Source organism: Miscanthus floridulus, chromosome 2, assembly GCF_019320115.1.
Source record: "Miscanthus floridulus cultivar M001 chromosome 2, ASM1932011v1, whole genome shotgun sequence".
NCBI lineage: Eukaryota > Viridiplantae > Streptophyta > Magnoliopsida > Poales > Poaceae > Miscanthus > Miscanthus floridulus.
The window spans coordinates 132,224,053-132,242,137 of NC_089581.1; the positions used below are offsets into that span (position 1 = coordinate 132,224,053).

Sequence of the window (18,085 nt, forward strand, 5' to 3'; positions counted from 1 at the left end):
CTACTCCTCTAATTTAAATTTTCCCATTGGTTCTAATTTAATTAGAGGATAAATATAATCATAATTTACTAAAAGTAACTGCTCTTCAAATTAAATCCTCCCGTTGGTTCAAATTTAATGAGAAGATAATAATCAATAACTTTACAGCAGAAACATGAAAAATATAATTTATCTACTTTTCAGAAACATTTCACTGTACTCATCTACTCTCTGAACAATTTATCCCATTGGTTCAAAATTGAATATAGATGAAAAACTAATTTAAATTTATCAAAATTTGCTTCTGAAAATAATAAACCTTAAAATAGGCTCTTCTGTTCATTTTGGCCCAACCGAGAAAAAGCCAGCCCACGGTCCATCTCGCCCACGCGCCCGCTCGCGCGGTTCAGCGCGCTGCCCATACTGGAAACCGGCCCATGGCCTATTTGCGCGCTGCGCGTTTCCGTGTCCCAGGCCACAACCTGGGCCAGGGCCAGAATTCTTCTCTCCCGCCTGGGCCATATTCGGTCCGAGCGCTGCGAGCTGTCCTTTGTGATCCAACGGTCGTGCGCGAGACTCGGAGGAACAAAAACCCCGACGCATGCCTCCTCCCCCGAACCCTAAACTAATTTTCACCCTCCCCTCCTCTCTCTTCATCATAGAGGCGACAGCGGCGGCGGTCACGTTGGCCGTCGACGCCGGTGAGGAAAAACGCCACCGGAGCAGTTCCGGCTACCCTTCCTCTTCTTCTTTCTCGCTCCACTTCTCTTCTGTTCTAGCCCCGCAGCCATGGCGAGTAGATCTAGGGGAACGGATATAGTTGCTCATGGCGACCGAACAGGCGTGGCGGCACCGCCGTGGGGCCCCTCGCCGACGCACGCGCTCGCTCGAGGCTGAGCGGGCCGCCGTTGAGCGACCTTGTGGTGACGCCCTTGACTCCCAAGCCCGATGCGGAGGCCGCGCGGTGGCGTCACCGACCGGCACCGGCGATTCGGGTGCTCTTCCCGCACAACGTCGGAGCGACGCCGGTGGTGACAACTGCGATAGGTAAGCCCCTCGGTAGGCCCCTATCCTCTCCATCCGTCTTCTAGGGTTAGGGTTTAACTCGACTGGATTTATTCGTTCCGATTCATCTCCTTCTAAATGTTAAAACTTAGACTACCCCAAACTAGATCCGCACACTAACCTGACTCTGATACCATTGATAGTATTTATAGGACCTCTAGGTGTAGATCTAGCGGGTGAAATTTAACTTAGACAAAGAACTTGTCGATGTACCTCGTCGAGTGTAGTCGTGGCCGTGGCGCCGCCAACAAGGTGTCCGCGACGTGTCAGTGTAGGAGAAGCCGTGCAGGCGCCCGCTAGGTCGTCGATGGTAGCAGCAGCGTAGGCGCGGACCAGTGGCGACGGTGAAGGCGATGTGGACTTTTCGTCGCTTAGTGCGCGCCCTTCTAGATCGGACTAGGGCTAGGATCCTCGGTGGGGCGCTGCCGGCTACGGTGAACCTCGTACCTTGCGCCCCGGCCCCTCTTCCTCTTTATAGCGCTGTGCGACGGAGGCCCATCAGTCAGAAGAATGGCTGGACGCCTCCGATCATAACGTGGATCAAGGGCCCAATTGACCGTTTTTTATAATAATAATAATACTTCGGCCCTGTTTGGCATGATTTATTGATGCTACAGTTAATTTGTAGGACTGATTTATTGTGAGAGAAAAATATTATTCCCGTAATTAGAAAGTAAGATTATAATCTCAAGTGAACAGGGCCGAAGGTGGCGGGGGCAACCCTCGCCCTGCAATCCGTGTATAAAAAGGGCCCCGGGGCTGCCGCTCAACTCACCAATCCATTCCACTTCCGTTCACCCCGTCCATTTGATTTGCGTTCACTGCGTTGCGTTTCCTCTTTGGAGGTTGTTCTTCTCCTCTCCTCTTTGGATTGGAGTGGAGCTGTGGAGGTTCCTTCTTCTCCCTCTCGGAGGAAGGTAATGCAATCAATCGGGCCTCCTGCAATGGAGGTGCTCTTTCCCTCTTCCTCTGCTCCTGTCGTCCTCCTGCGTCGTCCTGCTCATGCGTGCGTGGACGGTGCTCTGCTCTGCTCCGGCGAAATGCCGCCGGTGCTCGCCGTAATTAATGCTCCTCCTGGTCATGTCCGAATGCAACGGACGGTGCCGCCGGTAGCATGTAGTACTAGAACTATACGCTGCGCTCGGCTTCTCGGACCCCTGATCGATCGATGATGATGCAGGGGAGGTCATGCCGAATTTTTTCCCTGGTTCTCTGAACCTGCAGGGGAGGTGCTGCCTCTGCATGCAGTTGCTTTCCTTGCACCGATAGCCGCCGAAAAAAAGATGAATTTTTTATGGCTCTTGCACCACGGGATCGCTAACGACTAGCGTGCGTGAGATCCGGAGAATTATTGGGGTTTTAACTTTAGTAATAACAACCTGGGTCAACTTGCCACTTGAGGAGATCTAGTGGAGCGGAGGGACCCTGCTGCTTCTGGATGGATCTGGGCTTTACTGACCATCATGCTCTTGCTCTCTCTGGGTTTAAGGTTTCATTTTTTTCCCATACCCCAAGTTGTACCAGAACGCTAGATCCGGTGCTTGTTGTTCCTCTTTAACCAATATTTTTGGCATAGTTATTTTTGAGATGATTTTCCTCGGACAAGTAGTTGGCTTTATCCATTCCTCTGCCTCGCCATGTGGCCCCTGTCTCGGGACTCGGAGACAGGCCTGACGGTTCTGGGTTCTTGTGCTAATGGCCATGGTCAATTTAGGCTAATCCTGTCTTATTACTATCTAGCAGTGATTACTCCTGTGTATCCTAGTCACCTTGTGATTGCCTGCAAGGAACCCCCAAGTCCCCATGCTGATCTCGTGCTTAGAACTACAAGTAGCCTGCCGCGTCACTCTTCGTCCTCGCCTGCTTTGGTTTCAACGGCTTTTGAAGCCGGAGGCCATTGGTGCCATACGGCCAGCCTTGTCTTCATGGGTTCCATCGATGTGTGTTTTGTTGGGTTCTCTCGTCAGATCTGTATAAATTGGCGCCTCCCACCCTCCGCCATTCCTCGGTCTTAAGCGTTTCATTACATCGATTCGATCTTGTATGTATGCCTCTTGTTGTATTGATTGATTGTTGCTTGTTTCTAGTCTAGAACTAGGACAAGGATTTGAGTCGGTTTTTGGTCTTGCACCTGTTTGCTGTTTCTCCCCTTCCAGAAGTAGGTTCTGTTGATTTCTTGCCTGCAAATAGTTTCTTGGTGAAGTGTCAAAGGTGTGGCAAGACTCTAAGACTGGTTGTTGGCAATTGGGGTTATGACATGCTGGGGGGGGGGGGGGGGGGGGGGGGGGGGTGGGTTAGGATGACATTTGCAGCTTATATGTCAAATCAGTTCAGTTTTCAATGCTGACTGAAGCTTCCCTTTCTGTTTCTGTTTCGCTGTGCAGGCTTGAGGACCCAACAAGAGGATAGCAATGGGGGAAGCTGCCGGCGACCGTGTCCTGAGCCGCCTCCACAGCGTCAGGGAGCGCATTGGCGATTCACTCTCTGCCCACCCCAATGAGCTTGTCGCCGTCTTCACCAGGTCTGAACTGATTTCCCCGCTTCCTCTGCATGCTAATATTTATTTTGTTACCAGTATTGTTTGAGCGAATGCAATTTCTTAAGACAAGTTTCATCATATATATAGTTAGATCTAGCATGATATGGCCATCATTGAATGCTGTACCCATAATGCTCCTGTGTTTCCTACTAAGATGAATATTTAAAGCATCCAGGATTTTGTCGAACTACCTAGTACTGAATACTGATGACATACACCCTGTTTTCTAGTTCTGACTGTGAACTGCTATTAGATCTGGCTGCATGTGTGTTATTAGTTTTATATTCAATACTATGTTTCTGAACAGAATGATTGAAGCCTGAGCTTATCCAATAGAGCTTGTTATTAAATGTTTTGTCAATGATAATGCTTGCTAACCAGTTTATGCTTAGTTCTGACATGTTCTATTCAGCATAAATGCATAGGCACCTGACTAGATCTGATGTATAGGCATGAAGGTGATTTTGAAAAATTTAGTTAAAATAGAGGAAGCAGAGTTTTTCATTTTTCGAATGAATTTGTTGTCGTGCGTCTTTGCTACGTTGTATATATACTACTTACGTTGCATATGTTCCATACTACTTACGTTGCATATGTTCCATACTATTTCTTGAAATTGTATGAGTCATGTAGATCTGGCATGGCCTGATGTTATTTGATATTGTTTTGGGCAGGCTGAAAAACCTTGGAAAGGGTATGCTGCAGCCCCACCAGATCATTGCAGAGTACAACAGTGCTATCCCTGAGGCTGAGCGCGAGAAGCTGAAGGATGGTGCCTTTGAGGATGTCCTGAGGGCAGCTCAGGTTTGCACCAGACTCAGATCTCACTGGACAGCACTTTTTTTTTGGTGTGTGCACCTGCTCAAATCATTTAGGTTCTATTATCTTACAGGAAGCAATTGTTATCCCCCCATGGGTTGCACTTGCCATCCGCCCTAGGCCTGGTGTCTGGGAGTATGTGAGGGTCAACGTCAGCGAGCTCGCTGTTGAGGAGCTGAGAGTCCCTGAGTACCTGCAGTTCAAGGAACAGCTTGTGGAAGAAGGGTATGATTTTGCACTTAAACTGGGAATTTGGGATATAAGCTCTCCATGCTTAATTTTATTTAAAGAAAAGGTTTTGTTCATATATGTCAGTTTATAATACTTTTGATGTATATATTGCAGCCCCAACAACAACTTTGTTCTTGAGCTGGACTTTGAGCCATTCAATGCCTCCTTCCCTCGTCCTTCTCTGTCAAAGTCCATTGGCAATGGTGTGCAGTTCCTCAACAGGCACCTGTCATCAAAGCTCTTCCATGACAAGGAGAGCATGTACCCCTTGCTCAATTTCCTTCGTGCCCACAACTACAAGGGGATGGTGAGCCATTATTTTATTTGTTTCATTAATTCAAATGTTGCTAATATTATCTGGAGGTTGTCAAAAGAGTATTAGTAAAATGGAAATTTTGTATCATTAAGGCTGACCTGTGATGCATGCCAGTAAAATTGTCGTGTTCTTGTGTTCTTCATTTTTAGCAATAAGTTCAGCACTAAATGCTGAGTTGCTGATCTGTCTAAAATTCAGATCTGTCAGTTATAATCACAAAAACCGATTATATAATTTTTTTAACCACAAGAATGCCTTAAACTATTTATCCATACATTCCTGTTGTGGTAGTTGTAAATTGGCTTTGAACTTGCTATACATGTGAAGTTTTCTATGGTTTCTGCAGACCATGATGTTGAACGACAGAATCCGCAGTCTCAGTGCTCTGCAAGGTGCTCTGAGGAAGGCTGAGGAGCATCTGTCCACCCTTCCAGCTGATACCCCATACTCTGAATTTCACCACAGGTACTGAATATTTCTTGATTCATTTTCATATATCAAAGCAACTGAAGCATTTATTAGTATTCTTGTGATTTAACACATACTCTTGATTGGACAAAACAGGTTCCAGGAACTTGGTCTGGAGAAGGGCTGGGGTGACTGCGCTAAGCGTGCGCAGGAGACTATTCACCTCCTCTTGGACCTTCTTGAGGCCCCAGATCCGTCTACCCTGGAGAAATTCCTTGGAACGATCCCCATGGTGTTCAATGTTGTTATCCTCTCTCCTCATGGTTACTTTGCTCAAGCTAATGTCTTGGGTTACCCTGACACCGGAGGCCAGGTACAATCCTTAACCACTTAGACACAGATACACAGTTAGAATAATGAACTTGCTCTCATCAATCTGTATTTTTACTTGCAGGTTGTCTACATTTTGGATCAAGTACGTGCTATGGAGAACGAAATGCTGCTGAGGATCAAGCAGTGTGGTCTTGACATCACACCAAAGATCCTTATTGTAAGTGCGATACCTAAAATATGATAAAAGGGAAATATACCAGCTAAATTGGTGCCATAATGTGCCTTATTTGGTTTTGCGCAGGTTACCAGGTTGCTCCCTGATGCAACTGGCACCACCTGTGGTCAGCGTCTTGAGAAGGTCCTTGGCACTGAGCACTGCCATATCCTTCGTGTGCCATTCAGAACAGAAAATGGAATTGTTCGCAAGTGGATCTCGCGTTTTGAAGTCTGGCCATACCTGGAGACTTACACTGATGTAAATACCAAATACTAGCCGCTACTATTAATTTGTTAGTTAAAGATGAAATTCATGCTGACTCTTTTTTGAATTGCTGGTAGGATGTGGCACATGAGATTGCTGGAGAGCTTCAGGCCAATCCTGACCTGATCATTGGAAACTACAGTGACGGAAACCTTGTTGCGTGTTTGCTTGCGCACAAGATGGGTGTTACTCACGTATGGGCTCTTAACTGCTTCGATTGGAAATATTTTTTGTTACCACCTCCTGCTCATTGCTAATGTCGCCCTTTTCCTTGCTATATGCAGTGTACCATTGCCCACGCCCTTGAGAAAACTAAGTACCCTAACTCTGACCTCTACTGGAAGAAGTTTGAGGACCACTACCACTTCTCTTGCCAGTTCACCACTGACTTGATTGCTATGAACCATGCTGACTTCATTATTACAAGTACCTTCCAAGAGATTGCTGGAAAGTAAGTGATTTATCATTTATACATACAAGCAAGCTTTGCGAATGAAGCAGTATTGGTCGTCCTGTAAAATTTCCATGATCTAATGCCATTTTCTGGGTTTTCAGCAAGGACACCGTCGGCCAGTACGAGTCACACATGGCATTCACAATGCCTGGCCTGTACCGTGTTGTCCATGGTATTGATGTGTTTGACCCTAAGTTCAACATTGTGTCTCCTGGTGCGGACTTGTCCATCTACTTCCCATACACGGAGTCACACAAGAGGCTGACCTCCCTCCACCCGGAGATTGAGGAGCTCCTGTACAGCCAAACCGAGAACACCGAGCACAAGTGAGAATCGGCCAGATCATACCTTGCTGAAGCAGTACTGTATGTGACACATTCATATTTATCGCTGGTTATCTGACTGCATATCTGTAAATGCCTGTGCAGGTTTGTGCTGAACGACAGGAACAAGCCAATCATCTTCTCCATGGCTCGTCTTGACCGCGTCAAGAACTTGACTGGTCTGGTGGAGCTGTATGGCCGGAACAAGCGCCTGCAGGAGCTGGTGAACCTCGTGGTTGTCTGCGGTGACCACGGCAACCCTTCCAAGGACAAGGAGGAGCAGGCCGAGTTCAAGAAGATGTTTGACCACATCGAGCAGTACAACCTGAATGGGCACATCCGCTGGATCTCCGCCCAGATGAACCGTGTCCGCAACGGTGAACTGTACCGCTACATTTGCGACACCAAGGGCGCCTTCGTGCAGGTAACCAACCATTGTTCTGATCGTGGTTTGGTTGCGAATTCGTTCATTTGTTCTGATCGTGGTGCCTGTGTGTGCACAGCCTGCTTTCTACGAGGCGTTCGGGCTGACGGTGGTTGAGGCCATGACCTGCGGCCTGCCGACGTTCGCCACCGCTTACGGTGGTCCGGCTGAGATCATCGTGCACGGCGTGTCTGGCTTCCACATTGACCCCTACCAGGGCGACAAGGCGTCGGCCCTGCTCGTGGACTTCTTTGAGAAGTGCCAGACGGATTCGAGCCACTGGAACAAGATCTCCCAGGGCGGGCTCCAGCGTATTGAGGAGAAGTATGCAGCTTTGCATAGAACGCCCCGATGTGGAATTTTCCATGGCAAGCATTTTGATGTGCTCAGCTGTGATGTGTTGTGTTTTGATGCAGATACACCTGGAAGCTGTACTCGGAGAGGCTGATGACCCTAACCGGCGTGTACGGTTTCTGGAAGTACGTGTCCAACCTGGAGAGGCGCGAGACCCGGCGGTACCTGGAGATGCTGTACGCGCTCAAGTACCGCACCATGGCCAGCACCGTGCCGCTGGCCGTGGAGGGAGAGCCCTCCAGCAAGTGACGCGCGCGGCGGCTGGAGACCTGATGAGCGAAAGGGAGCACTTGGAGTCGTGTTTTTTTTTCCCTTACCCTGACCCGGAGGCGAAAAAAGAGTCTGCTTTTCTTCCTAGGCGGCGGACGTTCGTTGCTGCTCTTCCCTTCAAGAATTGTTGTTACCTTGTCAAGGTCTTGTTCCATCATTGATCCGGGTGTTGGTTTTAGTAGTCTGATCTGAATTGTTAGTAGTTTGGGTTGAGCCGGTTGAGAGGGATGCTGGGATGGTGGTGGTGTGTGTGCAGTCGGGTTGTGGTGCTCCCTTAGTTTCCTGGATGGGATGTTGCTCGTTGAATAATGATCATTGTGGCCTTGGTGCCTTTTCCCTGAAATAAGAGTAGCATCCTTGTGGTTCACTTTGCAGCTGGAATTGATGTTTGCCTCTGAATTTTGCTCTCTCTTGGCCATTCTATTGAGGATCTGTGTCGTGAATGCGAGATGAAAAATTGGTCCCTGCCTCCCTGGTTTCCAATTCCACCAGAGTCGGGTATGCACCGGAGCACGGTGGATACATATTATCCATCCAATTTTTTTCCCTTTGTTTTGTGTTTCGGTGGTTGGGTTCTGCTGCCACCAAACGTCAAATGCCTGCCAAATTTGGCGCCGAAGCACCGGCGACATGTAACGACGGTGAAGTTGGCATGACACCAGCCGCCTCCACAAAGTCCAAAGGCACCGCTCTTGCCTCAGCGTCTCAGTTCCTCTCCTCTTCTTCTCGATTGAATTGCCGACCAAATGTTTGTTGCCTCATCAGTTGCCATGCCACTTGCCAGGCATCTTGGCGCCTTGGTCGAGGATGTTCAGTCAGAGCTGAGGTCGACGCCAAGCGACCAGAGTATGTATACAAGCAGCGACGGCCTTGTTCGCAAGCCCATCAAGGAAGACCCTGTGCTGGCGTTTTGGAATGGGCCGCCGATCTGGTAAGCCCACTGGCTATTTGCACGGATGCTGCGAATGCCCGCAAACAACCGTCAGCGATGACGTTCATTTCGCAGGGAATAAAGATACAGAAGCTGGCTTCGCGCTCGATTCACCGGTGAACAAGTTTGCTCGTCCTGGATTTCGATGAAAAAAGTCCATTTAATATCCTCAACTACTACGAGAGTCCGATTTACCTTTCTCAACCGGAAAATTAGTTTTTCGGCTCCATTAGCTTTTTGAAACGGTTTGATTACCTCTCTGAGCGGTTCTAGCTGACGGGACACATGTGAACCGTCTATCAGCCTTTTCGCTTGCTCGTATACAATCGTGAATTATAAGTTGGAACAATATTTTTTTCTTACAACAAATAGACGATCATTTATGACGAAACGAACAGGCCGTATGTGACCTCATGTCAGCTGCGAAGGAGATAACTGGACTACATTAATAGTTCAAGGGTCAAATAGACTTTATAAAAAAATTATAGAATCATTTTCCAAACAATATCGTAAAAACTTTTTTAGAAAAAACTATGTCGTATTTAATATGCTAACGGATTAAGCATATGGTTATCTATATCATATGCAAAATCAATACAAGTGAATGTTTTTTTAGATAATGAATTCATTAATCTAGCCTCTATATCCATGTAGGATATACATAGCGAAAAGAGTACAAGAGGACTTAGACTCACCTCAACGAAGAGGAGAACACAAAACCTAAAGAGAAAAAACTACGACCTCGGCACACCCCCTGCTTCTCGACATCCTCTCATGAATGGGCAAGATTCTACCAGTGGAAGTCATCAGGTCGCTGCCGCCTCTAGTGCGCCATCGCTGCGGACCTCCGTTAGGGTGCCATCTTTCCTATTTCCTAAAAAAAAAATCAAATACGGCAAAAAAAACTTTCTGAAAAAACATATACGGTTCCACATTCTTGTTCGGAAAAAAAACAAACACGGCAAAAAAATGTTTCTGGAAAAAATATATACCACAAAAAACATCAATCAAATCTATCCGCGCACGCCCTAGCTCCAGCCTGCTCCGGCGGCAGTGGGCAATTACGACCTGCTGCCATGCGTAGTCCCAGCATACACGGGAGCGCGCGTCTCGCCATGGACACAGGCGATGTGATGCCAGTACATGCTGGTGGCGGCCGCGGTGCTCGTGCACGCTGCGACGTGCTAGCCGTGTGCTCCGCTTCGTCTGCCGCACGCGCCGTAGCTCCCGCTAGTGCCGGCACTCCAGCCAGTGCTGGTGGCGGCAGGCACCTGCAAATGCTCACCCCGCCCGTCAGCGTATGCCCGTGCGCGTGTGCCCGCGCCTCTGTGCCCCACTCGCCTCGTGCGCATGTGGCCACCGTCTTCACCCCGCTCACCCTCCTGCAAGAGCAGGAATGAAGGAATGACGTGCTGTGGGTCGAACGAACGGACCTCCTAGCCACACGTAGCATACGAGTCTCTTGCGTGGTAAAAAAAACCGTTTCATAAACAAACTCTTCCACATCCCTATTTTCAAAAAAATAAATACGGCAAAAAACATTTTTGAAAAAAATATATACGACAAAGAAAAATCAATCAAATCGTTCGTCATCCCTATTTCCAAATCGTTCGTCATGAGCAACCGCCCCTGAAAGGGAAGGGCTCGTCGCCGCCATCCTGCTCCCCCCACCGCTCGTCGCAGCACGCTGCAGGGTGGGCCTCCATGCCTCCCGCACGGGAGTTGGGGCGATGCTCAACCCTGTCATCCCCCGGCCACTGACAGAGGGCGCAGGTAAATCACACTCCAGAGAAAAACTCAACGACAAAAGATTGGAAAGAAACAAAAGAGAGCATACCGGGTGGTGAGCGGTACGACTTTGAAGGCAAGACCCGGCGTCAACGGGCCTGTAGGGCACTGGCCGCTCCTGGGCTGTGACCCGCGCCCCCTTGCTTCGGCCGAGGGTGGAGTCATCCCAACCAGCTCCTTCCCGACCTACGGGTCGCCCCGGCCCTCGGCTCGAGACTCCCCGACCAGAGTAGGGGGCGGGGCATCCTCCGCCCGTGAGTCGCGCGACGTGCGGGCGCCAGTCTACTCCTCCGGCCACCCAGCTTGCTCGACCGCATCCGCGATAGGCGGGGCCACCCCCAGCTGCGAGTCGCGCGCCGTCGTTGGTCCCGGCGACACACAAGTGCCAGTCCGCTCCGTGGACCGACCAGCTTGCTCGGCCACGTCCGCCACAGGCGGCGACGGGACCAACGACGCCACCAAAGGGCGTGGTGACCGTGTCCGCTTTACCGTCCGTTCACCGAAAGCGTCCGCACTCACAGCGTGCTTCCTCGGCGCGGAGGCCACCTCGCGCCGCGCGACCTCTTGCTCATCACCGGCGGGCGTCGCCGCAGGGACGCGACGGTCCGCCGAGGTCACGTCGACCTCCCGACTTCCCTCCTCCTCGGAGAAAACCATGTCGTCCACATCCGTGGGGTCCTCCGACTCGAGCTCAGCCTCGACGTCGCTCTTCCTCTCCTTCTTGTGCTTCCGGTGGGCGACCTCGGCCTTCTTCTTCTTTCTGGCGTCCGCCGCCTCCTTCTGAGCGGCCTGCTTGGCCACGCCCTCCAGACCCTTGGGAAGGTGCGGCTGGGACTTGTAATTTCCAAGCCCCTACGGAACGTGTGACTCCCAATCAAAAAAGAAAAATACACATAGGAAAAGCAGAGGAGGACATGCGGGCTAAAAAAAGAAAGCATACCAGGGTGGACACGATCGAGGAGTTGAAAGGCGCGGGCCTCCCTTCAACCTTCTCTCTAGGCTTCAACTGTAGCACCCGGCCACGGCGACTTCAGACCTCGTTGTCCGGCAGATCCTCCAACGATGCACGGTCCGGGTTCGACGGGCCGCTGTACAGCCACATCGGTCGCGTCCTCTCTGCCAACGGCGCGACCCGGTGATGGTACAGGGTGTGGAACACCCGCACCCCGTTAAGGCCGTGCTTTACGAGCTTCTGGAGCTCCTCCTCGATGACCCCCACCTTATGCTTCTCCTTTTTGGCACAACCCCACGTCCAACTATCCTGCTTCTCTGTCCTCCCACCGGTGAACGCCGGGAACGGCGCCGCCGCTGAATTCCTAATGTAGAACCACTCCCCATGCCACCCCTGGTTGGAGTCATAGGGGAGGTACGCGGGATACGAGTCTCCCACGCCTGATTTTCTCTACAGGGCGAAACCCCCCACCGACGCGACCTTGGCTGGGTCCCCCATCGTCAAGGCTCTCAGGGAGAAGAGCCACCAGAAGAAATCCGCCTGCGGCTCCATCCCAAGGAAAGCCTCACAAATGGTGATGAAACCGGCGATGTGCAGCACCCCCGTTGGATTAAGATGCTGCAGCTCCAGACCCCACTCGTTGAGGAGTCCGCGTAGGAACCAGTGCACGGGGTATCCCAGCCCGTGCTCATGGAAGGCGAGGAAGGAAACCACCTTGTCGGGCTGAGGTTGTGGGGACTCCTCCCGCTCGGGAACCCTCCAATGCGCCACCTCCTTCGGCGGCAGAAATCCCTTCGCAACAAAGGCCTTCAACACCGACTCCCTCACGGTGGATGACTTCTAGTCCAACATTTCACTCTGGGATCGCAGAAGGATCGGTGAGTTCTTCTTCTCCCTCGCTCTCTCCCCTTTCTTTCCTAGAAACCACTGTGGCTCTCAGGAATGCTCACGACAAGAAGGAAGAGGAAAGACGACGACAGATGAGGAACAGGCAAAAGAACAGGTCAAAAACCCTTTCCCCTCTCCTACTTAAGGAAAAGGGAACAACAGTTAGGGAAGGGCGCACCGATCAAGAGAAGGCAAAATGGCGGAGTGAGGAACTCTCTCTCTCTTTCCCATTTAATACAGATAAGACGCAGCCTGACCGATGAGACGTGCCCTGCCCGACAGAACGGCTCCTGATCAGACGGGACGTGGCCTAGACCGAGCCCACCACTACCGTACGACCAACCACTACCGCACGCCGGGCATGAAAACCAAAGCGCCACCGCACGTAGACGACACCCTGCTTCGCCAGGCTAGGCCTCAAGAAACCCAAACAAGATCTTCGTCGGGGGAGATCATAGGGCCCCTGAGTCGATCGAATCACTCAGGATAGACACCAAGAGATAGGTCGTCAAGAGGCTCACCCATGAACGACGAGCACGGGTCCCGATCGGACATTTCCAACTGAAGCTCCCCGAACTCCGTCACTCAAGTCATCAAGGTCCTAGTCAGACATTTTCGACTGAAGCTCTCCGAACCCCGTCACTCAAGACATCAAGGTGAGCACTACCAACCCCCTCTATTTTCTTACAATCATTTCATACATCCATACGCGCATTCATTCCATACGCCCAAACCTCCTAGACGATTCGGGCCCTGAACCGCCTGGGGGCTCGGGAACTAAGCATCGCACATGCAGCGAAATGCATCACAATGTTCCATGTTGCGTCATGAAGCGGTAGTTGCCTCATTCGACATGAGCAACCAACAAAGCCAGGGGAGAAAAACATAGATGAGCCCCGTGCAGACCTCACCCGGTCAGGCAGACCGGGTCATCTCAACCTTCTCGTTTGATCCTAAACCTCTCGCCAAATCCACAGAATCTCCATCGAGGGGAGGCCATTAGGCCACCTGGGTCGATCTCTAGAATGACCTAGGCATCTACCGGGTTGTAGGTAAAGGAGTAGTGGAATGTCACAAGAGGGCTATGCCGACCCTGTCACAAACGACGAACCCAGATTTCACTCGATCACACCCGTTAGCGAACTCACCGAGCACGTCACTCGAGCCCGAGCGATCGGGACAAGCAACAAAACTCAGCCCCTCCGGTTGTGAGGAACCGAGGATGGGGTAACACACACAACTCACACCGACCCCTATTAAGGCCCAACAAGGCTCAGGGGCTCAAGACAAAAAGCCTAGGACTGCGAACCCAAACTTGCCCCTTTTGACTGCGCTCCAAAAAACCTGGGTTTGCGACCCTGATCTCGCCCCATCCGGCTACGCTTCCGACTATGCTCCAAAAAACCTAGGTTTGCGACTCCGATCTCGCCCCATCCGGCTATGCTTCCGACTGCGCTCCAAACATCCGGGTCTGCAACCTCGATCTCGCCCCATGACTCCGACTCGCTCGATCCCACGACACGCATCGACGCCAGGATCAGTGAGCTCTGTCTCGTCCAAAACACGACTCTGACTCACTCGATTCCACGGCGCGCATTGACACTAGCATCAGTGAGCTCTATCTTATCCAATGCTGACTCCCTCGCTCGATCCCACGGCTCACATCGACGCCAGCATCAATGAGCTCTGTCTCGTCTAAGACTGACTCCCTCGCTCGATCCCACGGCACGCATCGACGCCAGGATTAGTGAGCTCTGTCTTGTCCAAAACACGACTCCGACTCGCTCGATCCCATGACACGCATCGATGCCAGCATCAGTGAGCTCTGTCTCATCCAAGACTGACTCCCTCGCTCGATCCCATGGCGCGCATCGACACCAGCATCAGTGAGCTCTATCTCGTCCAAGACTGACTCCCTCGCTCGATCCCACGGCGCGCATTGATGCCAGGATCAGTGAGCTTTGTCTCATCCAAAACATGACTCCAACTCGCTCGATCCCATGGCGCGCATCGTCGCCAGCATTAGTGAGCTCTGTCTCATCCAAGACCGAATCCCTCGCTCGATCCCATGACGCGCATCGACGCCAGGATCAGTGAGCTTTGTCTCGTCCAAAACTAAATACCTCACCTGATCCCACGGCATGCATCGACGCCAGGATCAGTGAGCTCTATCTCGTCCAAAACTAACTGCCTCACCCGATCCCATGACGCGCATCAACGCCAGGATTAGTGAAGCTTTGTCTCGTCCAAAACTAACTACCTCGCCCGATCCCACGGTGCGCATCGATGCCAGGATCAGTGAGCCTTGTCTCGCCCAAACCCCTTGACTGACTCCCTTGCTCGATCCCATGGCGCGCACTGATGCCAGGATCCACAAGCTCCCTCTCACCCAATCTCTCAAAACAAACTAAAAAACCGCCTCGGCTGCACAACAACGCCTTGGGCGACAAAACTCTGTCTCAAAATAAAAACTCCCCCACTGATAACATAGGAAACCCCCCAGACGGTTTTGCCCGAACCGCCCGGGGGCTCAGGGGCTACACCCGCCAGCAAGACAAAAATCCCTCGGACGATTATGCCCAAATCACCTGGGGGCTCGGGGGCTCCTGTCGGGTTCATAAACCTGGGGTCCCTCGGGGACCGGTTTCCACGCCAAGGCTCGGCCCGAGCAGACAACACGTAACTCATAGGCCGGCCCAAGAGTTAAAAACGACAGGTCGGACGGGCGACCCAGTCACTGACCGAAAGGTCTGGCCGAAGAGGAACAACGCCCTCTCATTGGCTGCTTTGGCCCACCTCTCTGACCGGAGCGTTCGCTTCGACTCCAGCCGCCACCGGATGGCCTCTCCGATCGGAAGGCCTGGCCCAAAACACTACTTCCGACTCCGACCCCGCGTCTCCGACCGGGGATCGCAGGAACCCTGCTCACCGCTCTTCTCCGACCGGCACACTCAGAGCCGATTAGAGCCATCCGACCGGGGACGCCCGCTCGGTAGGAACCAGAAGACGTGCGGAGAAAAGCAAGGCAAGGCTCAAGTCAAAACCACTGTACCAGGGACCATACCCTGTACAGAACAGTACTCTGCAGCCACCCTGACATAAACAATATTGTCGGCGTCGACATCTCCCTCTACAGTATTGTAGGGGCCGCTAAAACTCCTATACGGTAAGGCTCCCCACGTGTCTCTGGGCATCGACAGCGGTATGGACGCTAGGATTTACCGTACCGGGTGAACATAACGAGACTCCTCACATGCCTTTAGGCATCAAACAATATTTGCAGGTACCGACGTCCACCATCTCTGAAAAAGGCAGCACGACCTTCCGTATGCATCTGACATTCTACAGTGACATCAACAGTGTTGTAGGCGTCTACCATTATCTTGTACCTGCCGGTGTAGGCAACAAGGCTCGGTAGACGTGTGCAACAAGGCTCGGTAGCATACGTACCCTTATCCTCTCACTTGTAAAGCCTCCTCTTTATCTATAAAAGGGGATGCGCCCTCTTCAACAAAAAGAGAGCCCTTCTTAAAGACAATAAGCACCGATCAAGTTCACTAGCTCACGACCACATAACCACCAGGTTCATACTCCAAGCATATGCTTGAACACTTAGCTCATAGCGTAGCTTCTGTCGCCCTTGGCCCTTCCGACCGGAGCCGACCGGACGTCCTATACACTCCTTTTCCCTCCTTCTCGTTTGTAACCCCACTACAAACTTCGAGAATCCGGGCTCAGGAATAAAGTCACTGACCGACTCAAATTGAATGCAGGGCACGTTGCCTGAACCGGTATAAATCCTGTGTCATTGAGTGCTAGGCCACCTCCGATCATAATGTACGACAAAACTATAAATATTCACTAGTTGATCACTTCGGTATCACATTCTTCTAATTACGTAAAGTCGATCTACAGGCGGCATCATTCGTCTGAAATATCGCAGGCGCAATTCAGTTAGGCATGGTCCAGGTGTGCATAGGGCCAGGCAATACACTTTTTGATGTGTGTGTGGTGCGTCTAAGAATAGTATAGGATCTTCACATACGTTAATTTGCAGAAATTTTTTCTTACTCCTTTGCTTTGTTCAAAGTCACTTACCACTGGCTCAGTGATTTGTTATCTGTGCACGAGGACTTTTTCGTAACTGTATCGTGTAACTCTATTTGTACTAACATATTTCTGTGTGCTTAATGAAAAACGGGCTATATATCTAATTGCGAAAAAAAACAGGCAGAATCAATTTATGTGAATCAAAAAGAAAAATTCGCAATCGTCGACCGTTTTTTTCCAGATGCTCGTACCTTTTTAATAGTATTATATTTCTGAGGTCTGCCAGCCGGACCGAAAGGCATGAGTGATTGAGGTTCACGTTTTTGTGATACGTACAAAAAGTTATAAATGTGGCCACCCCAGTCAAGCTAGTAATCAGCATGCATGTTGCAGGCAGGCATATAGCGGTAGGGATCCACCAGAAATTAGGCCAGCTGAACCTGGAATATAACTAAATTCCCCTTGTCCAAAGCTAGCTTTTTGCAAAGATTCGGCCTCTTCCTGTATTCCATGTGCTACTTCCTCACCGGTTATAAAATGCACATCTTTCCACAGCGCCCTGGCTCAGAACTCACAGCCAAGACAAATAGAAAAAACTAGCTGCATATATATCTTCTAGGTCTCCTGGATTACTGTGACAATGTCGTCGAAGATAGGCAGCGTCGTGTCCGGCCTCGTCAGGTAATTCCTTCAGTTTTTCACTGTCCTAAATATATGTATATATACGATTTCATATTCTTTTCCTTTTTGAACTTTGTTAGCTATCACACATCATTTTTCTTTCTTTGGCGAATTAATTAGCATCGCACTTGTTCATTAACGTGCGTGTTGAGTACATAACACATAACACATATTAACATGCATGCATTTGACATTTTGACGTGCGTGCGTGCATGCAAAGCCGGCGGAGCTACAGCGGCGTCTACGCGAGGGCGGTGACTGTTCAACAATCCTCTGCTGCTGCGGCAGTGGCGACGGCGAAAACGGACGTCGCGGTAGCGGATGCGTCGAGGGCAACGACGAAGCAGGACAAGTTCTGGATGAGAGACCCCAAGACGGGCTGCTGGGTCCCGGAGAACCGGTTCGAAGAGGTCGACGTCGTCGAGCTCCGCAACCGGATGATCCACCGCAAGTGAACTCCTCATCAGAAGCAGATCAAAAAGGCATATGGGCTAATGGGCACCTGGAATCAATCGTCAGACTACCATCAGCATCGCACATATATTGCATACAATATATATAAATAATAATAATCAACAAGGCATCTGATGACTCATCAGAAATGCTTTGCCACGTGCATTATGCTGTAAAAGACGATGTATCTGTGTGTGTACTCAGTGTTCACTACACACTTTATAATAACTAGCAAATAAACCCGTACGTTTCAATGGGAGAATCAAAACTTATATCTCTGCTTAGTTACTAAAGATATGTATATTTTGTATTTAATCCATTGGCAATGAAGCAATAATTATATTAG

General features: G+C 50.5%; 2 protein-coding genes across 2 annotated transcripts; both read left to right on the forward strand.

The window, feature by feature from the left end:
* The first annotated feature begins 1,805 nt into the window (after positions 1-1,805).
* Positions 1,806-8,112, forward strand: LOC136530301 (sucrose synthase 2-like). Its single transcript, XM_066523074.1, has 15 exons — positions 1,806-1,961; positions 3,429-3,565; positions 4,258-4,387; positions 4,476-4,627; positions 4,748-4,940; positions 5,296-5,414; positions 5,514-5,730; positions 5,812-5,907; positions 5,992-6,165; positions 6,249-6,365; positions 6,456-6,622; positions 6,727-6,951; positions 7,054-7,372; positions 7,452-7,696; positions 7,789-8,112. The coding sequence occupies exons 2-15, from the start codon at positions 3,456-3,458 to the stop codon at positions 7,973-7,975; spliced, it is 2,451 nt and encodes an 816-aa protein (XP_066379171.1). The 5' UTR covers positions 1,806-1,961; positions 3,429-3,455; the 3' UTR covers positions 7,976-8,112.
* Positions 8,113-17,169: 9,057 nt separating this feature from the next.
* On the forward strand, positions 17,170-18,015 carry LOC136539715 (late embryogenesis abundant protein Lea5-D-like). Its single transcript, XM_066531691.1, has 2 exons — positions 17,170-17,286; positions 17,507-18,015. The coding sequence occupies exons 1-2, from the start codon at positions 17,246-17,248 to the stop codon at positions 17,739-17,741; spliced, it is 276 nt and encodes a 91-aa protein (XP_066387788.1). The 5' UTR covers positions 17,170-17,245; the 3' UTR covers positions 17,742-18,015.
* Positions 18,016-18,085: the final 70 nt, after the last annotated feature.

Excerpts from the sequence above, each read along its gene's own strand:
- LOC136539715 (XM_066531691.1), top strand. The coding sequence starts at position 17,246 with ATGTCGTCGAAGATAGGCAGCGTCGTGTCCGGCCTCGTCAG. Across the intron at positions 17,287-17,506 it reads GTCGTGTCCGGCCTCGTCAG|CCGGCGGAGCTACAGCGGCG; the intron begins GTAATTCCTTCA and ends GTGCATGCAAAG.
- LOC136530301 (XM_066523074.1), top strand. The coding sequence starts at position 3,456 with ATGGGGGAAGCTGCCGGCGACCGTGTCCTGAGCCGCCTCCACAGCGTC. Across the intron at positions 4,941-5,295 it reads CCCACAACTACAAGGGGATG|ACCATGATGTTGAACGACAG; the intron begins GTGAGCCATTAT and ends TGGTTTCTGCAG. Across the intron at positions 5,415-5,513 it reads TACTCTGAATTTCACCACAG|GTTCCAGGAACTTGGTCTGG; the intron begins GTACTGAATATT and ends TGGACAAAACAG.